Source organism: Pholis gunnellus (assembly GCF_910591455.1).
Source record: "Pholis gunnellus genome assembly, chromosome: 18".
NCBI lineage: Eukaryota > Metazoa > Chordata > Actinopteri > Perciformes > Pholidae > Pholis > Pholis gunnellus.
The window spans coordinates 13388661-13413407 of NC_136545.1; the positions used below are offsets into that span (position 1 = coordinate 13388661).

Sequence of the window (24747 nt, forward strand, 5' to 3'; positions counted from 1 at the left end):
TTCGATTTTTCAAAGTGAAACAAAATGTAGTCAGAATAATGTAAAAGCTGATTTCATACTAATTCCCTGCTATCAAATATGATAAAGGAATCGTTTGACATTTTTCTGTCAAATATGAAGCTACAGCCAGGAGATGGCTATCTTAGCTTAGCATAATGATTGAAAGCAGGGGGGAAGCGATAGCCTGGCTGGTTCGGTCTTTGTGCCGAACTATTTCTTGTCCAGGACAAAACCACCCGTAAAATCAGTCTTTGTGCTAAACTATGATAATCCTCTGGAGCCATCCTTTAATGTAAACCATTACGTTCAACATAGGTGCCTGTCACCCCGTCATAACCTTCCCTTTTCTCTTTTTCAATAGGTCAGCTGAAGCTGTCAATCATCCAGGAGCATGAAGTACTTGTCGTTAGCGGTAAGTTCTTTAAAAAGGCTGTTCATGAAGAGAGACACTCCTGTGGAGAGACACTTTATACCCCGTTCATCTTAATGAAGTCTGTGCCTGCCGGTGGCTGGTGTGGCTTCATTTGTATAGCGCATATGATTTGCAACATATGAAGTAAAATATTAAATGGCACAGTGCAGATCATCTGTCAAATCACGACAGCCGGCCATTAACGAGAGAGGGAAAAGTGGTGTTTTATTTTGGTCTCCCAGCAACCACCAAGGCCTTCTCCATCTCCTCTCCCAGGTCTTTTGTGCTCCTGTCATTTCTCTGAGTGAAAGGCCATTTAGTCATCATGCCAAACTTAACTCAGTATGACAACATCACAAACTACGTCCTCAAAATGACTATGAAATATTTTCAGTTTCAGGGACAGTGGATGCTGTACGTATATATATATATATATATATATATATATATATATATATATACATACATACATACAATATTAGGACAACCAATGAACTATTTATGATTCATCCATGTTTTGTCCCCATAAATAATGCTTTATCATAAACTTAGAGTCTAAGTGCACTTGAAGCTCCGTATGTGTATTTCATGCAGTTTCCGTAATTGTACATTTGTGTTATCGAAGATCTATAAAAATAGGGATTACATCTCTATATTTTGGTTTTATCTTGAAATATCCTAAAACCAAAACGCTGGGCTTCATCTAGCCTCACGTCTCTTTGTTCATGTGGTTTTTGAGCCCCATGTGGAAGCTTGCTAAGCCCTGTCATGCATTCTCATCTTTCTGAAGTAAACACTATCAGGATGGAATCTCATTCGATGCTGTGCTTTGTCACAGGATAAAGTGCCCACAATAAAGTGGCTTTGCTGGCAATGATGCAGGCAGAGTCAAATGTTGACAACTTGAGCTATTTTCTATAAAGTGATGGTGATTTCCCTTTTGGGTTCTCAGTCATTGGAAATACTTAATGGCTTCTTACAAATCATTTTCACCGCTTGTTATTTCAGCAGTCAGACATCCTCCTATTCTTCCTGCACATACCTCAATCTAGAAACAGAACTACGGGTGAGTTCATGTGAATCAGGCAAGCTGTCACATTCTGTCCCTCAAACTTATCCACTGCCGTTCTCTTCCTGTCCACCTGATGCCCTCTGACTTCAGTCACCTAACTCACACATCCAGCCACTCCCTCCTGCCCTGCAATGAACCCCTTTTCCCTCCAGTCCCAGTCACCTGACCTTCTCTACCCACCTGCTCACCTGTTCCCACTGCAGTTATTGAACAAGCTCCTGTTCCACTCACCCCTCGCCAGTTTGTCAAAGTTGCCTTGTGTTTCTGCTTTTGGGATCTGAACTTGAACCTGTACCTGCACCGCCCGCACCAGCCCATAAGTCTATATATACTTTTATTTTGACAGAATCAATGTCATTGAACTCTTCCACTCTGCCTGCATTTCGTGAGTCGTGACACAAGCCGTATTAATCATGGCAGCCCCATTTTTCCCCTCAACCAAAGCAGCTTGCCGAGTGCAAATGCCAAATATGCTTCCAAATGTTACACCATCTGGACCCATAACACATGCACGCATTGTCTACACGAGCAAACCCGAGTGTGTTTTCGTGGCGATAGGGAGTCCATTCGGAAATATTGTACACCACAAACAATCTGAGCCACTCGAAGCTTTACGTGGAGCAGAGCCGTGGAGACATTTTTAACCCAGCACACCTGAAAATGACATGAGCTTATACATAATTAATGTGACCACAAAGTCATAATTTATTCAGTTCTATTTGTATGTGTTCGCAGTTTTGGAGGCTAGGGGCATTGTGGAGGAGGGCAAGGGGTCATGTGACTTTTACGTTAAGGTATGTACAACTGCAAAGAATTATATATTGAATAAAACAACTTTTGGGAACTGTGGAGACTAGATTGTGTGTACTTTTGTTTTGCGGTCCTCCTCAGATTGGCATGTGCCCAGACAGTGATCCTAGCGACAGACAGAAGACTCAGATGGTTCCTCGCTGTAGGAACCCCATCTTCTTACAGACCTTTTACTTGTAAGCAATCAATTCACACATTAATTAAAAATGTAGTGCAATGTCGCAAACTATTTCCAGATTTGTTAAAAATGAATATATTTTGGTGTAGTTTCATTTAAGACTCAGTTGAGCCCTGAGTGGGAGGCAGTTTTGCTTCGTTCAGATTTCTTGTATCCTCCACAATAACACCTGGACGTTATCTGAAGGACAGATAACATTATACATTAACTGCTTTTGACTCTCTGTTGTGCACTTTTCAAGTTTTGTTGACACCAAACAAATTTTTGTGCAAAGATTCACTTCTTAGCTATAGTCACAAATATACTCTCAAGTGCGTGAATATAAAAGTGTGTTCCTTTTGTTTTCAGTAAGGCGGACCTTCATAAGAGACTGCTCTTCACAATGTGGAACTCTGACTCCACAACAAGGTACCCGCTGGGAATGTTGATGATGATGTTGGTGAGGGTGATGATGATGATGATAGTCATAATGAAGAAAATTGATTTTCCATTTAAACTCCTATTTAAAATGTTAGATTTAAAGAAGCTGTAACAGGCTAAAGCTGCCCACTAGAACAGTAAAACACCGTTTTATAATTGATGCTGCTGCATACCTCTGTGGGTTTGGCTCTGTGTGTGTGTGTGTGTGTGTGTGTGTGTGTGCATGTGTTTCTTTGCGTGGCTGTTTCTGAATGTGGCAGGGTGAATGTTACTCTCGCCTCCCTGCCTCACCAGACTTGAGCTGAAACATTGCTGGGGATGGAGGACATATGGTTGAATGAGTCACAAATGTCTTGTGCTGTGTTTTATCGAGAGGACAGATGATGAAAAGCATAGCTATGTGCTAGAAACACTGACGAACACTGTTTTAGACGTGTTTTGTATGGTTCAAAGCTCTCTGCCCTGAACATAGAACACTGTGGTCCCTTTTATCTTCTTTGAATGATTCTTGCTGTTTTCAGTTGAAATAAAAACAAAATATCACATATACAGCATGTATTAGAAAGGATGTATACAGATGAAAAGTATACAGGGACAGGCTTACGTGAAGTGGTTGAGTTCATGGAACGATTTTAAAGATAAAGACCTTTTTGGGACAGTTTCTGGGACACAGATTAAGAGTGATTTACTCATCTTTGGTAAGCAATTAAGCCTCGTTGACAAAAAATGTCCCTTGGTATTAAATGGGAAAAGCCGGTAGGAACAAATGTTTCCAAGAGTGATACACCTTTGGTAAAGGATTATTCTTCTGCAGTGTGCCTGTTCATTTGAATATTGGTTTTGTCCCTTCATTACGCAGATAAGATTCCAAGTATAGCTTTCCTAATAACTTGATTTATTTAAAGCAGTGGTCACTCTGCCCTTCTTCTGGTAATAGCTATAAATTAACTACAAGCTTAACGAGTCAGACTCTGACATGCTTCCGTTTTCTTTGTGCAGAATCTCTCAGAACCAATGCCGTGTTGCATTTAGATGTATTCAGCACGCTACTTAAAATCTCAACAGAGCCTTTTCGCACGTAAACATGGATTCTCCAAATGTTCTGTCAAGCAAGGACAATACCATAGTCATCTTCAATAAACCAGGGCAGCATCTGTTAAGCACTAGCACTCCGTCACCTCAGATAAGCAGCAGTGATCTGAGCAACTCTTATCGACGGCTTTGTGATCAAGTTACTCAAGGAAATTGAGATCACAACCTTTTGAGTAAGTCCAATCTCGTACACCCAAGGACAGAACATTCATCACATGAATCAAAATTCACATTGTTGCACATAAAATAACTGATATGGACCCTGAGTTGAATAGGAATGATGTATCCCTGTCTCATTTGTAAACTCTGAACCTGCTACCTCTGAGAGCAAAGGGAGTGACCGGAAAGAAAAGCAGGAAAAAATGTGTGCATCTTGTGTATGCAATGACCACTGCTGTAATGTTAATATTTGACTGACAAATACAACCCACAATTGGCATGCGCATGCATGTAAACATGAGGATGATGCCCAATAAAAAGGTGTAGAATAACTGTGTCATGCGGCATCTACCAGCCGGGAGTTGGTCGAGAGTCGTGAGTGAGGCAGGCAGTCAACGGCAGTACAAAACAGGCAATAACAGGTGTTTTGAGAACGTGTGAGTCAGCGCAACCAAGAGAGGTCCTTGAGCATGCAGCTAAACATGAGCACCCAAAATATTATGCACTTTGGTGCAGCCGTATGCGAGATTAGCCGTGGACAGACGCACACATTCACACAATCACGCACGCAATTGCGGACACTCAAGACGGCGGTGATAATAACCCCCCAAATATCAGCTATGAAAATGGAACTGCCAGGTTTGTTACAAGCACTAGGTGGAGACCAGATGCTGCTCTGTGTACAACATTGAATGTAATGCAATTGAGGTTGCTGAAGTTATGAAACACTAGGCTGTACAAAGTGGCCACTAGGGACAAGGGATTCTCTCATTGGGCAACATGCATGGCAGCATAAACTGTAGCAGCAGCTCTTGATCATCGACGTCTAAGACCAACATGGAAGCACCACAACCAGCAGTTGAACCCGTGTGGTCTCTGCAGGGGGGGTGGGGGAATCTCTATCCTCATGCGTTCCTCAGAAGCAATTTTAAGTTTAGTCCAGCTGGAAATGTGGACTGAATGTGCTTATTCAACTCTACCTTCTTCTCTTAAAGCAAATTGTCTTCAACACCACAGGACATTGGCCGAGGTGCTGCTGTAACAGATATTCATGGTGCCCAGAGGCGTTGGTGATCCCATGTCTTTATTATCTAGCACCACTCAACTGAGCAGAGCCAGGAAACATTTCAGGTGTTCATTTGTGCGGACAGCAAATTTGCCCTCAGAACAGAATCAGCAGCTGCGTTAGTCCTGTCCAGCTGGGAGGTTGTCGAGAACTATTTTTCTCATCTATGCATAATTAAACATCCCAACCCCCTCGGTCATCAACAGCCATAACTCTGCTCTAACTCTGATAATATATCTGTGCCACGTCAGTTTGTCGACACATTCATGAAATATATTTCCCAAGTATCACATTTTACTCCTTTTAAACTTTTTATGATTGTCTTGTCTTCCTTCATTATGTTTTACGATGCCTCTAACGACAGAGATTTCACCCAGGGGATCAACCCTTTTTGTAATAAATAAGTCTATACGGCAATGTGGGACAATTTTATGTTTGAAAAATTTGACGCTTAGATGAAAAACACTATAAAAAGCATCACATTGATTTGTTTGTATTTGTAGTGTGGTCTGTGGGGGTTTAACTATTTTAGAGGATAAAAGAAAACACATTTCAGATGTCAGACCTGAGTTAGAAGACACATCGGCTTTACTTCGGGGTATTAATTGATTTTTCTTATCCTACTTATCTATTCTCTGTGTTGCCTCTCTCTCTCTCTGTGTATCAACAGGATGAGTGAGCTGCTGGGTTGCATGAGCTTTGGTGTGCGAACCCTTATGGACCCAGACAAGGTAAGTTTAGACACAGAGATTGCAATTATAAAGACATTCTGTAAACAATATACACAGCTCCCTTTGCAACTTTCTCTCTTTCTGTGTGTGTGTGTGCGTGTGTTTGTGCGTGTGTGTGCGTGCGTGCGTGTGTGTGTGTGTGCGTGTGTGTGCGTGCGTGCGTGCGTGTCAATCCATTAGACCATGAATCTAAGAGTTTAGTTCAGTGTGAATTGATTCCAGTGACCTCAATAGTTGAGAGGAAACACTTTGGGGTTACGAGTGTTACAGTGCAGCAGCGGTGCCTCCAGTCACTGGAGATAAACACAGTTTGAGTCACTCGCTCTGCTGAAATGTTATGGGACGCGCACATAGACACACAAGCGATCCTTATTTAAGTCTCACTGAATCTCATGTCTTTGAGACTGACATGATTAGATTTTTTTAAATGACAATGCAAGTGCAAAAATTCAGTATGTTGATTAAATTATGTTGCTCATTGAGATTTATGTAATTAAACACTTTGTATTTTTCTATGACAAGAGAAGAAAGCCCAAATTCCTTTTGTCAGCCTGTGTTTGAGCTGTCAAACACACAGCACATCATGTTCTCATAACACGTACTGTTGGCTCACAGATGCTAAAACAAGAGGATGAGTCTACGGCTATTTTAGCGCCGTGGGGGGGCTGTACTTTGTCTTTACTTTTGACCTGATGGTGGCGCTAGATTAAAAGTCAAGGGATCATCAAAGTGATTACAATTAATCCCGAGGTGGACATGAAAATCTGAACAAAATTGCAATCCAATAGTTGTCACGATATTTCAGTCAGGAACAAAGTGGTGGACCGACCGACAGGCATTGCCATCCCTAGACAGGACGCAAAAAGGGTGACGCCACTTCCTCCCACACACCTCCATCATAATATAGAAGAACACTTAGTCTTTCCTCCCAAACTGTCCCAGGTGAGAGCAGACGAATGTGAGGTCCAAGAGTTCAGCGCTGCTCCGTGGCTCAGAATAGGTTCTCCTCCACGAACAGTTCATCCCCATAGCTGCTTTTCTTAGCTCTTTCCTGCCACTATTTAATTATTAACTCCAATTTATCCAACAGTTTTATTTCCATTGCCTTTCCACATGTGCAAGTTTTCTTCTTGCGGTCGACCACATATTCACAGTTTAAAAAGGAAAACCCACGTTTTAGTGGTTAGTGCCGTAACCGCTGCAAATGTGTGGTATGTAATGCCTCAGCACTTGATCATTTATGTGTTATTACATCATCCTGCATGCATCTGTGGGTATTTTAAGGCCACATGGTGGATTTAGAGGAAGGAAACCTTTATGCTCATTGTGGTTACAGCACAGTTGAGAAAACCTCTCCAATTGTCTGTTTCTGTACTTGCCAGTTATTGCACTCATCAGCATTCTGCCCCAAGAACCCTACAATTAAGGCTTTTTGTGAAATAGAATGTATGAAGGGTTCAAATCACTGCAGAAAAAAAAGAAGCTACAGCAAAAGTTCTTGTGTTAAAATCATCATTTTGACTATTTAACTTATAAGCTTTAAGCATGTCTTGTTGTTTTTTTCCTCAGGCTGGCTGAGAAGTTGAGATACGACTCTCAATCTGGTGCTTAGAAATGAAATGAACACATTGCAAATTGTTCTCTCTCACCACAGTAAGTGTTTTTTTTGTAGTTTCAATTAGCGTCCACATCAGTGAGGAAAACAAACAACCAGAAGAAATTAGTTTCATCAGGCTTATGGCTTCCTTCCTATTTATCTCAATGACTATTTAATTTGCTTAATATGCTAATGAGGGAGATTTAGCTTAGAGTCACATGGAGTTGTTTCTCTCCACCACATCTGTTCTGTTTTATTATTATTTATTTTTTATTCAGCCCTTCTTTCAAACCCATCCCGTTCTGTTTGTTTCTAATGTGTTCTTTTATTTCAGAGGCATTTGGAGCTTTCTGGTTATTTTTGTTACCTACTCTGCTCGCTTGTCACATCTTGTCATTTGTTTGCTTCCTTTTTTCCACTTTGTGCTTTTTACATCTCTCTCTCATCTCCTGCTTTCTCTTTTCATCTCTCAGTCTCCCTCCTGACTTACAGCTAGCGCCCTTTGTGCCGCTCTTCCCCTCTTTGTCACATGTGCAGAGTAATATTGAACGATGGCGTAAATCCATCCCTGACTTTCAGGACATATGTCCTCCCCTCCCCCATCTTCTATACAAGTCCCCCGCCCGTCCTCCCCCCTTGTCCCACAGCCCGCAGAAATCTGTCCACTCAGATAAGATGCTTTTAAAACGGAGATTATTGTCACTGTCCAGGGCATCACATTATGTAGTACAAAAGAGGAGGCTTGCTCTGTGTGTGTGTGTGTGTGTGTGTGTGTGTGTGTGCTTTAATAAATGTGTGACGCAGAGTAAAAAAAACAGCTTAAAACTGTGTTGTCCTGTTTGCAATACCGTACCCAAATCATCAGGATTACAAATCAGACCTCCCTCTACATGACTTTATGTAACACACGTACGGTACAGTAGTTGCGAATACACACATGTGCATGCACACACACACACACACACACACACACACACATACACACACACCATCTGGCTCACAGGGCAGAAGTGGAGGCATCAGCTGCTGGAATAAACTAAAGTATTGTGAGTGTTGAGTGTGTGTCTGTTCAGGGTTTGCATCCCTGGAGGAGCAAGCAAATTAAGTTTGTGTCTTTGCGTGTGTTTGTGTGTGTGTGGATGTTTGCATCTTTGTGGGTGTGTGTGTTTCTGTACATGTTTATGCTCACATAGAGAATTTCATTATAAATTTAGCTCTCATTAAGTTGAATCCCCAAGCTTGAAGTCGTGCATGCGTTTGACACGCACACGCACGCACACACACACACACACAGTCACTCTATGTGTGTGTGTGCTGTAGGAGGTTCAAGGATGGTACTACCTACTTGGGGAAGAGCTAGGGAGGACGAAGCACCTTAAAGTGCCCACACAACACAACTACAACTCCCCTGGTAAGTTAACTTAATCATTAAATATTATCAATGAATCAGATGGGAACACTGACTTAAGCTGAACTTAATTAAAATGTGTCTGCTGTAATGAATATGGAAATATGTGTGGTATTGCCTGTTTGTTTTTGTCAAATATGTTCTCATTTAAATCAGTAAACCTTTCTATCTATGAGCCATATTTGATTTAAACATCCTTTATGTAATACTGATGTATTAAGCACTCGTACTTTAGTGCACAAAACAAAAGTATAACAAATGTATTGTTTTGGTACCAGTGGTAATACTCTGGCATCATATCATCACATATTCTTTTAAATGCCCTTATGAAGTTAAGTGGACATGTGAAAACAGGATGAACATAAATATAATAGTATAAAATATTGCATTAAAAGGGAAAAGGTAGTCTTGTTTGGCAAATCAGCAATATCAATGTCAAACAAATCTAAAAACGGCAACCGTAAGAACACAAGTCAACTTGCCGTATACATATTGTCACATGTTTGTGTTTGCCAGGCTCGCGGCACTAAGTCTTCATCAGTCTCTGGGTCTGGAGGTGGGGCGACTGTGGAAGCGAGGGATTAAGAGAGGGAAAGAGAGGGGTATGAGAGAGGGATTGGTTGAGCGAATGAGGGAAAGACAGAGTGGTAGGGAAGGAGGGGTCTGGACCAAACCCTGACGCGTCACAGTCGCCAGAGAGAAAGAGAGAGAGAGAGAGAGAGAGAGACGGAGCTGTCTCACACCGTTCGCTGCTGGACTGGATCTCCCCTCACACGCAGACACACACCCACCCAACTCACACACACACACCCACACGCACCCTCACACACACACACAGACACAGTTGTTTGGAAATCTATTTTTTCTTCTCTCCACCTTCGGAGTGCTCCTTCTCTTCCTACTTATGTTTGCTCTCACTCGTAGTTTCACGTTGGTGGAGGAGGTGGTGGTGGTGTTTGTGTGTTGGAGTTATGCTACTCTGTGCCGGCCATAAGGGCAGCCTAGACTAGGTGAGTACTATGTTTGTGTTCTCATACTTGACTGTACTCACTGCACATGAGTGTGTTTTGGAAGTTGCATGATGTAAAGAAGCAAATTTGCAACGTGAAGGGGTTTTCTTTTGCGGATGCTGTTTGAACGTGTGACTCTCTACCTCTGCGTCTTTTTTCCTCGTATTGCTCATTTCTTCTTCCTTATCTTCTTCCATCTTTGCTTCTTTTCTTTGTCCTTCTAATTATTGCTGATATTCAGTTTCATCTCATTGTTACACTCTGCGTGTGCTGTTAATCTGTCCATTTTTTGGAGTATTTTTCTCATGCTGAGCAGAATTGTTCACAGTTGCTTTTAATGGAAGACCCCTTCAGCTGTTTACCGATTCTGTAGATTACTTACAGCAAGGCCCCAACTTTTTGTACACACCTATGCACAAACCCTTCACCTCCGCACACAGTGACACCTTTTTGTTTACCCTCCACAACCGCAACCCTCTCCCTTCCCAGTACCATCAACTTTCCTTTGCTTATTCACACAGTTCCATACTGGGTTATGAGAATGACAATTATATCATGAGACGTCAGCTTACCCATTCCAGTTTACACCGCTTGGCTGAACTAGGCTAATCTGCTTCATGCAACTTTAAAATTAGTTTTATGCTTCTGTGGATGGAAATGGGACAGGGGTATCAGATTGGACTCAAGACTCAGCCAGCAGGAAACCATTACAAGGCTCGCATGAGGGGATCCTGACTTACACTTAAGGGTTATACAGGCAAGCGGTTCTTTTAGCTGGGGCCTGACAGGCTTTTTAAACTAAAACACAAGTGTAGTAATTGCAGTTGCTGCGCAGAAAGTTAATTTCATAGGATGTTATGGCAAAAAAAGAAAACGAAACAAAAAAACAGCGTACTTAGGTGTTTTAATGGATGTAAAATGTTTTCATCATTCCCAATGGAAATACTGCCCCACTACTGTCTCATCGGATCCATGTGTCTGTGTGTGTGTGTGTGTGTGTGTGTGTGTGTGTGAGTGGGGGTGCATACTCATGCATGCACTTGGTTGTTGCCAGCTGGCAGAATGTAGGCCATGGAGGCACTGCTGCACGATGAAATGAAATGACTAAAATCCCATTCATTACAATACAACTGTGTGTGTCCATCCTCTCTCTCTCTCTCTTTGTGTCCCTATATGTCTCTCCCTCTTTAGTTTGTGTATCTCCTTCACAGTGATTATCCATGTGTTTGTGAATATCCTTGAGCCTTTTACCGTTTGTCGTTTCAATTTCACGCTCTCCTTCTTGAAATATTGTTTATTCACTCCCAGACATTCTGTCAGACGTCACCGTTTTTTTTTTGTAATTTGGCATCTTTGTCAATTATCTGTTAGTCATCAGTCAGTCAACCTCTTATGTAAGTTAATACTGTGGCAGAATGCAAAAAGAAAGACTTTTACTTTCACTAGCTACCAGCCTATAGCCGTCCAATATACTCTCTCTCTCTCGCTCTCTCTCTCTCACACAGTAGAAGCATACTGAGAGCTTGGCAGGCTCACCATGTTCTTGTAATGCTTTGGATTTAAAGCTAATTCATCATTTTTGCTGCTAGTCATCATGCCTCTCCCCTAACTCTTTCTAACTACTCTCAAGCAATGGTGCCATACCAGCAATCTTTAAAAGCAATCTGTACTTTCTAAGTGAGTTGAAAGTTTAGTTTTAATTTCTCTCATAAAAGTGCAATAACCTGTGTATTTCTTTGCGGACAGTAAAGGTTGAATATCGTATTTTGGCGAAGCTGAATGTTTAGTTTTCCCTTGGGCTCATTTGGTGCTAAGGAGGAGTTGTAGTTGGTTATGTATTTGTTGGTCGGTTTTTTTGTGTATTTTGTTTTTGTGCAGCACTAAGGGGAATTGTGGTATGCACTGATTTGACCATCAGCCCTCGCTGAAAGAGGTGCAGCATGCACTCTTTCACCAGGCAACACAGTAGGGTGAGATGGCTAAATCTATTTAAATTAATTTTAACTGTTTATCAGTTTCCTCATAAGAAAACGTTACCTAGGTGTAAAGTTTAATCAAGTAAATAGTAAAGAATACGGTTTATGATTAGGTGGTTAAACGTGCTGTAAGGAAATCAAACCATTGTAGTTTGTTTACGATTAAAAGAGATACGCTTCAGCTAAAACTTCAAGCATCACTCATAGTCAACAATCATCTCCTCTGAGTTCAGCTTGAGTCGGTAGAGTTAGAAATAGATAAATAATATTCACATTCCAAACTTTCCGACAAACCACATTATCCAATCATAATCGGTCTTTATGTAATTGTTTTGCAATGGGATAATTTGTCAGTGTCAGTGAATGTCAACAGTTAAATTGCCAAATCCTATAATGTAATATAATATCCACTCTGAACAAAAGTCTAACTTTACAAGCAAACATCATCTGTTGAAAGAAGTCTTTTAGTGGTCTGCTAGATTTAGGTGCACTATTTGGATCCGTGTTTCTGACTAAGCGCTCACTCAGCGACCGGAGTTCAGCGCCAGGCCAGAAACCCCTCGGGGCAGACTAATGTCGGACCGGGAAGCTAGCAGCACATCTGCACACGGCGGAGCGTCATCCTGACCTAATGACTGGCTTCAGACATTCCGTATTTAGAAAGAATCTGATTAAACTTGGAATGTGCAAATATTAACAGGCCAGATTGAAATGCATCTACAGATCCATTTAATGTATTTTTGCCATGGCAGGTACAATTAAAAGAAAATATACTTTTAATAAATAAATCACAAATGCAGAGCACGAAGAGAGAAATTAACTCTCTAAATATCAGGTTGTTACAAGTCATGGCGGACAGAATGTCCTCTTGCATGTTTCAGACGCTGCCTCCATAACACAACCTGCTGAGCTCTGACAGCTAATTACAATGTAGTTCTATACAACAAAAAAGGCTGCCATCTTAACTTCGCTTAACATGACTTGAGAGGCATGAGTGGCAGCCAAACAATATATCTGAGATAAGGAGTGACAGGGCAATTAGTGTTGATTGTCAGAACACATTTTTGTATTATGCAGTGGTAGCAGCGTCTCCTAATGTACTGTTAAAATGTACTCATCCAAGTACTGTTCTGCCGTTAGTAATACTAACAATACAGAATATATGGATGGTGTTATACTCAGACTCAGACATGTACAGCTGGTACACTTATGTGGTCAATGTGTAGATTGTTAAAATAGTGATGGAGACGAATTGTCAAACTGATCACATGCAACATCCCAAACAGAGTATTTTAGTTCACATATTTAGGACTGAATGCTGACTCACTGACTGTCTTGGGGATAGTAAATCTGTTTTGTTGATATATGTTCAGTAAGGAATATTTATGTTGAATAGATACATCGACATGCTTTATTTTCACTGTATGATACAGATTCAATGTGTTCTCATTTACATATGACACATTCTTGTTGTTTAATTTTCACAGTTTAATTTTAAAATGGTGCCCGGTTTGAGACCACACAATCCACATTTTATTATTATATGCATTTAATTTTTTTTTTTTTTACATGTAAATACACATTTGATCTGAAACAGGTTATTTTGCACGACCTTCCCAGCAGCATTCCAATTGTTTGTTTACTGTGAGCAGCAGAAGAAATGTGGTGGTTGTGTATTTGATTAATCACATATCAGTGGAGATACAAAAAACAGACCTTTCTCTTTATTAGTGGAGTTGGTCATGGTTGGTGGGATATTGTTTGAAGTGTGTTATTTCCCATCTGTGCATGCTTGTGCACAAGCACATGTGCTGTATATATTTTTATGTCTCTGTATTTGTTCTTGATGAAAGAAAAGAAAACCCAGAGTGTTTGAAGAACTCTATTAGCTCTGCGTCTTTGGCTTGCGTAGTGTGTCGGTGGAGACCACTGACCCACGGTGACATGTACGTGTGTGTGTTTCTGACCATGGTTAATGCATCTCCCTCCAACAAGGCTTACAATGTGGGTCAGATGGTCTGTATATGCGTGAAGGAAAAAATAGCAGAGCACCCATTGGACTTGTGCCCTAAAAAGTGTGTCATCTGCATTGTACGCACACTTGTTTCACTTTTCATAATAGATGGATATAGTCCAGACGTACTGTACACACACACACAAACACACACACACATAAACACTGCCAGGCTCTTCCAGATGGCGAGCCTTTGAATCAGCAGATTAAAATAAACACCATGTGATTAACTTATATGGAAGGGGTTGGGAATGGACATAGACGTGGATATGTGGGGGCTGTTTTTATATTGTTCGGTTTCTCTGGTTAAATAGTGGCTGTGAATTTGTGAGAGTGTGATCATATGGGACAATGTGTTGGTGAATATACGTCAGACATGCATCCTATGCCTGTGGCTTGTGCTTACATCCACTTGATCTGACGTGAAGCATTTGACCCAATAGCGTACACTCTCAGCTCTGTGCTGCCTTTCTTTCTCCTCCTTTGGCATCTCTGCAGATTTTACATCTTCTGTCACAGAAATAACAACAGTAAAATATTTTCAGCATTTGAAAAGGTAGTCATTTTTGGATGGGTGACAATCACAGTCAGGGAGTTCAATTGATTCAAACCATCGTAAACAACTTAAATTACTGGTCTGTAAATAGAAAAATAGAAAAAACGTTGAAAAACTGTTTATTGTGTAAGCAGCATTTGTTTGTAACATGTATATGTACTGTATATATATCTGACTTGAACAATATACTCGGCTTGAACAAAAAGCTCTCTTAAAGCTAGGGTAATCTTGAGAAACTAGAAAGAGCACGCTAGAATTTGAAAATTATCACACCGAAAAACCCAGCCCAGTGTTGGCAACTCTTAGCAGCACGAGCTCCAAAAGTTGCTAAATCTAGCAAGAAAGTCGCCAAGTCGGCACCACTGACAGTCTATCCCTTCAGGCCTCCCTCCAATGCCACTCCCCCCACACTTTGCTTCTAAACGCTACAAACAGGGATATTTTTAGTGCTCACAGCTGTTAAGATAGCAGCTTGTGGAAGACTCCGTTGAAGAGCAATGAGTGCGCAGGCAGGCAGGCAGGCAGATAGATCAAATCATTACATTCGGGCAGAATAAAATGATTGGACAGGCCTTTTACAGTCCTGCGACGGCCACAGATAACAGATTGTTTTGACAGAGCATTTGGTTCATTGACGGCTTTCAGGATGTAACGACAATTTTACCCAAAATATCAAAAATGTTTTTTAAGAAGATTACAAACCCTGCCTTTTAAAAAGAAGAAAAGTAAAACAAACGACAAAAACGTAACAAGAAAAACTGTGTATTTGGATTTGTCGCACACTAATTAATAGTATAATATACAATATAGTATGGTAAGCATATTTAAGGCCCTTGCATGCCCACACAGGTGATATCATTTATTCAGGCTAATTAGACGTCTGCTCGGGTTGTAGTTGGGTGGATGTCAGTCAAGCTGTCTGACCACGTCTACGCAATTCTCAGACGCGGTTTAATCAGACCGAGACTAGTGTGGGTGGACCATCGGTGTTAAAGTCATTTAAGTGAGTCATTAAGTATGTTATGCTGTGCTCAAACCAGACGACTGAGACCAGAGCCCGCACAAGGAGCCTCCTGCAGTAAACCCTATCGGAGTTTTTGTAAAGTATAATCAGTCTCGCACGAGCTGCATAATGAGAAATATGTTAACAGCATATCATTCTACAGATGTGTGACATCTCAAAGGCCCTGAGCACACTCAGTGCTTGTGGCTGATTTGACCTAATCATTACGCCCAGCTCACCGCCCTAGTCGAAACAAAAACAGGTTGACAGAAACAGATATAGCATTGATTTGCTGTGAATGCTCAATATATGCTGGAAATGTCCATCGATCATTGGTGATGACCGGAAAAAGAAGATGGTGGCAGACTGCAGGGACATGTTTACCACTAGAGGGGTGAATGGGTTCGGGGGAAAGGACTAGCCAGTCTCAGACAACCAAGAAGAGAAATACAACCCAAAGCTCTTTGCATCACACACACAAATCTCTGCAGACTGCACAGCATAGTCTTTTAATCTGCAGTGGGTGGACACTTCCAACACGTTAGGCCGAGAGGCAATGCACCTAGACGGCTTAAAGTCGTCACGGACACAAAAGTAAATTGGAATCAATTTCCTGGCGGGCAGACATATTGAGCCTGCGGAAGGTAGGCGGAAACAAAGTGGGCACGACTGACTGGAGGGTGTGTGACTGCCAATAAGGAGCGCAATCATGCGGAGAACGACCATGTTCCCATTCTGCCACTTCAGGAGTCTCTGTTCCGCACACATATTGTCATCATGTAGCACAGCGCATGATGGCTGTTCTGTGTGACAGATCATTCTCACGCCGAGACCATTAGTGCTCTGAGATATGTTGTACCTTATTTTGTCATACTTGAGGGAATTTTACCATAGTCAAAATTAATATATATATGTAATTCATAAGTTGCCTTAAAGAAATACACTAATCTATATATTTTAAGTACCATGGCTCATTTATTCAAAGGTTGGTTTTCGTCTTTTCTTTACAGCTGCGTTGTGCTCCAGCATTTAAAGTAAATTAGTTAGAGTTATCAGTTTGAATAGCCACATTGCCTTTTGATGCATCTTAATCATGACATCATCAATGAGATCAGGCCCTATTAATTCTTTTGCCCAGCGACAACAGGTTTGTTGTGCACAAGGAGGCTTGTACACGGAGGATGACAGACCAGCAGCACATTTTCTTTTACGCTCACAAATGTGAGTACCACCCCAAACATTTATTAGCAGTCGGTGTGTAAAACACTTTCATGTGCTGAAAACACAGAATTTGTGCTTTCTAGTAATATTGATGATCTCGTTAGTTTGGAACAACATACCCAAAAGCTGCACCAGAAGAAAGGCATAGTATTGCCACAATTTCTGCTTATAAACAAATGATCCTGATGAACTGGTGGTGGTTGATGTTTTGATGAATTTGGAGGTACTATTTAGGCTGGATATGAAATTCAATCACAGAGTACTTTTTTTTTTACAATCTATCAGGGACAATCATGCAACACTTTGAGTCAACCGACAGCAGAGATAATCCTTTCTTGCTGTTCCGCCTTGCTCGGGACAAACGAAATGAAATGAAATGCGTCAATCGCTACTGGCCGGCTATCCAGAATTGTCTTGTCTTGTCATGATCAGTGGGGCTGAGGTCAGGCAGAGCCACGGCAAAAACATCTTTCATACTTGCTCTGTATTCAGATTTAGGCTACTTTACCTGAGCATCCACAGATGTTTGTATTACAATATGTCCTAGTTCTGTGCTCTCATTATCATGACATAAAAGGGATGGACTTATTTGATGCCTATTATAGTCAGTCTTTTATGCCGCCAATGAAAATGCTGATACAGTTCGTATTTAGCAAGCATAAATGCTCACAATGTTCGCCATCTTAGTTTAGCGTGTTAGCATGCTAACATTTACTGAATAGCACTAAATACAAAGCACAGCTGAGGCTGATGGCAATGTCACGGGTTTTGCAGGTACCCAGTCATGAACCAAAGTCTTGCACAAAATCTTGGCTAGATGATGACTCAAGATGAGAAGTCAGACGATAAAAGATATTATAATTCATCCTCTGGAGACCACAAACGTCTGTAACATGTTTCATGGCAAACCAATGTAGTTGTTGAGACTCATTGAGGATCAGCAAAGTCAGCAGGATGCATTCTCTGGGGACCACTAGTGTCTATATACCCCTAGTATGGCTAACATCCTTCAGAATCTGCCATGCACACATCTGCCGTACCATCTGATTTTACTAACAAATGCTGTTGATGAATGCAGTTGTCACTCCTCCAAAAACCCAGCATAGTTGTGTTCATAACATCCAATAGCTGTTCTGTCAAGATGATTCTGACAAAGAGCGCAATAACTTTGTTTGCTGACAAATGAAATCACTTGTATGCACATCAACCCTGCTCTCAATAAGCGACGTGCTTGCTAGTGACTTAGCGTTCATAGTGAAAAGAACATCACCCCCGATGTTACTCAGTCAGTCCACTGCTTCAGGTCATGACTTTTGTCTCAGAGATGGCAGAGTACTAACAAAGGATTTAATAAACAGGTCAGCAAATCAATCAAAATGCCTTATTGATAGTTTCATTCAAAGTAATACGTGTTGGTTCGCCTGGTGGATTTTACTGGATTATTCTCAAGGCCTACAGGGATCATCCCTACGTATTCCCAGAAAGTAAATCAATTTATGATGAGGAGTATTTGATCCCTGAAGATTGATGAAAAAAAGACTTTGATCCACACATAGTTGTCCTGTTTGATTACTGGATTACTGGATGATCCCTGTAGGCTGCGGGCTACCTTATTTCCTGAAAGTGAGGCAGTGTTAAACAACGAAAAGAAATGTACAAATGTCATTTTGCAACCGAGTAAAAATGGAATTAACAAAATTCAAAGGTGACCGAGGTGATGACAGATCAAACAGATATAACTGTAACACAGAGCATAATAATGGACAACCTGATTAAAGAACTGAAGTGGATTCAATATGTTCGGCTGCAGCACCCATTATCACATCTTTTTTTATTATTCAAATTAATTGAAACAATATTTCAGTTAGTTTTATATTTCATAGTTAAAATGACAAAAAAAAAAACTTGACAAACTGAAGATCATTGCAATTGATAAAAGTTGGAGTAATTATTTATATTTAGTATATCTTTTACTATACTTGTACTTTCTTTTGCAATAGTTCCCTTATAGAATGTGTTAGTTCTTTCTCTCACCATTTAAAACACTAAATTGATGATGCTCGAGGTGATCTTAAGAGGCCCAAACGGTGAAGTGGAGGCAATCTCCTGCCATCTTGGCTTTTCCACCCTCTCCATTAAGTGAGTATTTGTTTGAGGGCGACAGGAGGAGAAAAGACTGGGTGTCAAGTGAGCGACTGCTGCAATGAGGGACTCGGCCAGAGTCGAGAGCTTTTTTTAAATGTTCTGGCAGATCTGAGACTGTCTGACTCTTTTTGATTTCTATCCTTTACTCTTGCCTTTTGCACGTCTTCATTTTCTGCCCTTCTTGTTGTTTTACCGTCTAGTTTCATTGTCTGTCTGTTTTTTTAATCTTCTCAGTTTCTTACTCCCTTCTTCGAAGTACATTCCTTTATTTCTCATTCCCTGAATTTCTCTTGTGTATACCTTTCCCACTGTCCACTATCTCCATCTCTTATTGTCCCTCTTTCTTTATGTCAGTCATGCTGGATGTTTCTCGTTGCCAGCTGCTCAGTGTCTCTCCGCTCTTAAGCCCAGAGTTACTGATGTCTTACCCACACAAAGGAGTCCTCTCCTGGGCTTGATGCCAGCCAGGTTAGCCCCTCTGTTTAGCTTGACCCCTGGAGGTTTCAGATCCACAAATGACAGAATTCCCTTTTTTTTTTAAAACCTATGGGCTTACCATGGCAACTACAACCATGGGATTGGTCCCTTTACTCAGGGGTTAAACTGCTGTTTAGGGTTACAGAGGAAAGTAGCAACTGTGTCCGAAATGCTAAGAGATGCTCGGTTTTCTCGTCTTCAGTAGACGAGATACATTTGACCTTATCTGTGCAGAATGCTGTAAGTTCAGAGTAGTGGTGTACCGACATATTTTCATATTCATAATACATATATGATGATATTGTCTATATTAATCAGTGCATCTAAAAATATCACTTTTGTACAGTTATGGTTGCACACTCTTCATCTCCCAACACCGACCAATAAAAGAGAAAACGCACAACAAACAAAGCTAAACATGAATTTGACTGAAAGCATTCTTCTTTTGTGACAGTAAAGAGTTTGACTCCCGAAGAATGTTTTCACATTCATCTGCTGACATCTGAGGTGTGGAGTGTATCTTTAAGCTTGGAAAAAAAATATATGTAAAATCAGAGGTTTGGGTAACAATTTTCACTTTGTTTAGATTGGTGGACCTTTGTTGTCATTGCTTAAAAGAAACAAAGGAAGTGAACACCAGTCTCCCGTGGCATAGTCCCACATTTTGTTGACGCCCCCCAACCACCCTGACCTCCCTACACTGACGAACGTAACCCAACTTCCTTCTTGGCTCCCAATGGACGACTCATAATTGCTCCGGCTGCCGGAGGACTTCGTCACTTGGATGAAAACATACTGTATGTCGGCTTTGGGCATTAGCAAAATGACCGATGCTGTCGTTATTACTGTCGAGCTTTGCGTGGCTATTCAAAGGAATAAAATGATTTGCCAGACATCTTTAAGCTTCCATTTCCGGCAGCAGTAGTGGCGTAATTGATTGCGTTTTTGACACTGTAACGCCGTGTTCAAGAGATCTTCCTTTAAAACTACTTAAGTAGACATTTCAAAAATATGTGTGTGTCTATAATGTGATTATTGCGACTTTCTGTGAGGTTAACAGGAGGGTACTTATCCACTTACACTCTTTGACTCACGCTGGGCCTGTTTTGACTTGGTTGGCAGGGTTTGGAAAATGACATTTCGCAGTGTGGGTTGGGAAAATCTCTCCCCTATTGTGATGAAGGTATGTGTGATGGACGAGTGTGGAAAAGAGAGGGATAAGAGGAAGGATAGAAACACCAGGCAGTGGTTCGAGGGGGGACAGTTGGGTTGCTGTTTGAGAGACGGAGAAGAAAATGAGAAGGAAAGATTTATATATTAAGTCAACTATGTAAACAGAAGGAAATGTAGAAAGAAAGAAAGAAAGAGAGAGAGAGAGGGAGATCTGCATTGTGGCCCAAAGCTGAATGCTGCCTTTATGAGCAATAGTTAAAAGGACACTGAGGCGTGAGTCCCTGTAACCATAGAAACTTCCCAGCAGCCCTGTGTGACGGACGGATAATAGAGTAAGAGAGGAGTTCCTTTTCTCTTCTTCAGCCCTCCCTCCTTCCCTCCCTCTCACTTGTTCTCACTTCCACTCCTCTCTCGGGCAGTTTTGTCGGATCCTCGCATCTTACGGGATTTTCCTCCACTCGGCTGGACGGGTTTTTTTTTTGTTTTGCGTTGCCTTTTATGTGCGCTCTGAAGTTTGAATTCCAGCCCGGCGAAGGCTGCTCTGGACAAATGTTGCCCTAATTGCTTGTTGTTATTTGTCCGAGTCACTTTTTATGGACTCTCAGAACTATTTGAGGACTTTATTTTTGTGCATCCAGAAGACTGTCTCTCTGTGCATTGGCACAGAGAGAAATGTGCACCAAAGGCACTGTCTCAGCCCGTGATTCCTTTGTCTACATTTCAGAGGCTGTGCTGTCAAACCATGGTGCTGCCCCCGAGACCAATCGCCCCGAGAATATGCAATGCTTAACAGTAAGTATAACTCAAACCTTGCTTTTACTTTCTGTGTGTGCGTGTAAAGCTTAAAATGCTTGTAAAATTGTCTTTCTCTGCTACAGAAGTAGTTTGGAAGTATGTGGATGTGTGTACATACAGTAAATATCTATTCAAAGCTCAGCCGCTATCGCTGTACGTCATTTTTGTCTTTCTTCAGGTGCATAACTTATTTATTTCTTTGCTTGTTGGTAGTTTGCGTGTGCCCATATGTGTTTTTCTTTAATGCGTTTGCATGTGCGTGCACAATGAATGGATAGGCCTGTGTCTGATATACTAAGTACTTGACCCGTGACATTGCACCATGTCCAACAAACTCATCATGCATAAACATGCCTTCAGTACGATATTTACTGCATGAGTTCCATGTTACACATTCCCAGCAACCATAGCAACTAATTGAATCATGCGATTGAGCTTTGAGCAGTGAATCTAGCAAGATGCCAGTTCTTGAAAGACCATATTTGTCAAAGAGCTGACTTGCATGCGAGTCACATGTGGAGCAGAATGATGGTTTGTCATGAGAGAGGGGGAAAAGTCAAGTCAATTTTCATAACTTACGCATTGTTGACTGTGTGGTAGCCATGAATTAAATTAAAAATGAACGAGGACGACCACTTAATCTGTTGCAGAGACACAGTCCATTATCCATTTCAGTGATTATTTAAGTCAGTATTTGATTAGTAACAGCAGCAATAATGACAACAACGGGGATATAAACATATTTAAAAGCCGTAGTGGTCAACTGTGTTAAAGTACAGGAATTATGGACCCACAAATGGCAAAAATAAATGTTATTTTTTTAATCTTTTTTTTCCATTAGGATTTTTTTGTAGGGGATAAACACGGTTAGTATAGCAAAGTTCCATCAGGGAACAGTGCAATTGTTAACGTAGTTTTGCAGGCAAGATAGCTGTTTATCATGTCAAAACTGTGAAGTGTGCAAATTCTACTTTGGCCACTGGATTACAATTACGATTTCCTTTGATTCATGTTTGCAGGCCTGCAGAAATCAAGGTTTAAACACTTACCGTGTTTGCTTAAATGCAAAGTGTCACCACCACAAAGTTGTTAACGTCATACAGAGAAACACAAATACAGATATTCACATGTTGCTGCCGGTGGGGGAGTGCCTCTGTCTTTCTTCCATGAGATATTTGACCCCTCAGAGATAGGATTGCCTTGTTGCTTGTCAATGCTGCATCTCTTTGCATGCTTTAGTTCACACTACAGCTCTGGGGGGGGGGGGGGGGAAATTATTCCTCCATGGTTTACTAATCCAACTGGCACATTTCCAGAGTAACTTTCATGGAAAATTGACTCTGGCTTCTTTTCCCACCAAGATGCCAACATGGATGACACTTTAGAAAATTCAATTTGACTGGTTACGATGCACGTGTGACAGCGGCTGTGTTTAGATAGAGGCAAAGCTTTGTTGAACACGAGGCATATAGAAACTTCCCTTCATGGCTATATTTCTGAGATGCATCACTTGTCTGTAACGCCAGGTACTTGTTATAGATGATACTTAAGTGGAGGGGCTGCAGTGTGTGCAGCAGTATATGAAAAGAAGACTAAACAACCACTTGAAAGCAAGGTTATTAAATAGCTTTCAATCCAGCGCACGCTTGGCTTATTTTCCTACAGCCTATTGTCAGAAGACAGCACAGTATTTCAGCATAAGCAGTAGCCTAATAAAACATAGTGGAAGGCCATAAGCACAAAGAGAGTGGAAACCACAACCACACAAGGCACGGCCGTCTGCTGCAAGAGAAATGCCCCAGTCTGCTCCAAACACGCTCGTGACAAACGAGAAAGAATTACAGTTCATGCTCGGGAGAGTGTGAGATTTTTGTCTGTATTAAACCAAGACCAGATATTTCCCTGTAGCCTTAACCAAGTGCTTTATGGAGAATAGAGAATTTATAGAAAGTTGGTAGTTTTAGTTAAATCAAGTTGCATGTTGGTACAGTAAAGAGGGAAAGTAATCTGCAATTTTAGTTTGTTTTTAACCACCAAATTGGACATGGCTGGAAACCACGATCATTTCCTGTGAGGCGTTTTTTATAATTTCATTTAAAAAGGATCATTATGACGACAGCTCCTGGAGTGACAGCAGATCAGCATGTCAATGACACATATTCGTGTCGCTTTTGAAACACAAGGATTTGAACTCTGTTGAAAACAGTGGTCATATGGATTTACTAGTTAATAAGCTTGACTGGACAGGATTAGACTCAGGAGTTCACTTTTCTTTCACCTTTTACGCACTCTTCCTCTCTCTACTGTACACATAATGCAGGTCGTACACACACACACACACACACACACACACACACACACACACACACACACACATTACTATGAGAACAACAATCCTGCATCCAGTATGCCAAGAGTTTGAGCAGCTTTTGAAGTCATGTGGGAGGTGAAGAGGGCAGTAATGATGTGGCGCAGCATTGAGATGGAAAAGTTTGACATCCGTATTTGTGAATGCTCCTTTGCTCTCTCCTTCCTTTCCCCTCCCTCCCCTCTCGTTCTTGTTCTCTCTCTTCCTCTTTATCTCTGGGTGAATCAGAGTAACAGATGATTGTGTGGTTTGTGTGGGTCAGTCTCAGGGGAGAGTTGAGGGGGTGGGGGACTAAATTAGGGGAGAACGGAAAACCTTTTAGACTTTCTCTTCTTTTCTGTACTCGTTTTCTGTTGCCTTGGCCTTGCTCCCTACCAGACCGCTGTGTATTTCCTCCTTCACTCCTCCTCCTCCTCCTCCTCTCTGTCGCCTCTCTTTCCCCCCTCTGTCACCCCATGGCCAACACCTTCAATACACAAAGAGCTCTGTGGTATCATTAACTGCCCACTCTTTACCTATTCAAATATTTTTCCGTGTTTGATAATTTGATGATCAGTGTGAATCCTTTCAAAGATATTCACGGGAGCTCATTGAAGGTTTTGGACACTTCAGATGTTGGAGAAGATAATATTTCATATCCACAAAGGAATGTCCCTCAGCAAACCACAAGGCTATTTCGAAAACCTTTTTCCTATCCACTGTCTACACTTTTACAGCCCTCCGCAGTGTAATTGTCATTATGTATTTCGATAAATACTACATTTCTGGGAGAAATTTATGCTTTCAAGAAAGTCACACCATTCAAGTTCTGTTATGTCGCTTCTTCTGACTCACTGTAAGCTTAACGTCTTTTCAGTACATCACAAAATATCGAGTGTTCCCGTGGTTTGCTTTTAAAGTAATGTAGGCAGGAATTGTTGGCATTTGGGATAAATACCAGTCACAGTCAAAGGAGGGATTTTTTGACATGAAATGACATACTGCTGCCTTCAATCAGTGTGATATTTCGAGTAACGTTCACATTCTCTTTAAAAAGGGAAGCGCAATGCCTCTTTGATAGAGTT

The 24747-nt window shown here is 41.2% G+C and overlaps 1 protein-coding gene across 1 annotated transcript in view; it reads left to right on the forward strand.

Annotated features, from left to right (window-relative positions):
• Positions 1–24747, forward strand: part of rgs3a (regulator of G protein signaling 3a) — a gene marked incomplete at its 5' end in the record, with an annotated part of 120015 nt that overhangs the window by 6425 nt on the left and 88843 nt on the right. The window contains 7 exons of the mRNA XM_079179190.1: positions 362–412; positions 2220–2278; positions 2376–2470; positions 2821–2880; positions 5880–5940; positions 8858–8948; positions 21245–21312. Of these exons, the coding sequence (XP_079035316.1) occupies positions 362–412; positions 2220–2278; positions 2376–2470; positions 2821–2880; positions 5880–5940; positions 8858–8948; positions 21245–21312 (485 nt within the window). The remainder of the gene's footprint in view (positions 1–361; positions 413–2219; positions 2279–2375; positions 2471–2820; positions 2881–5879; positions 5941–8857; positions 8949–21244; positions 21313–24747) is intronic.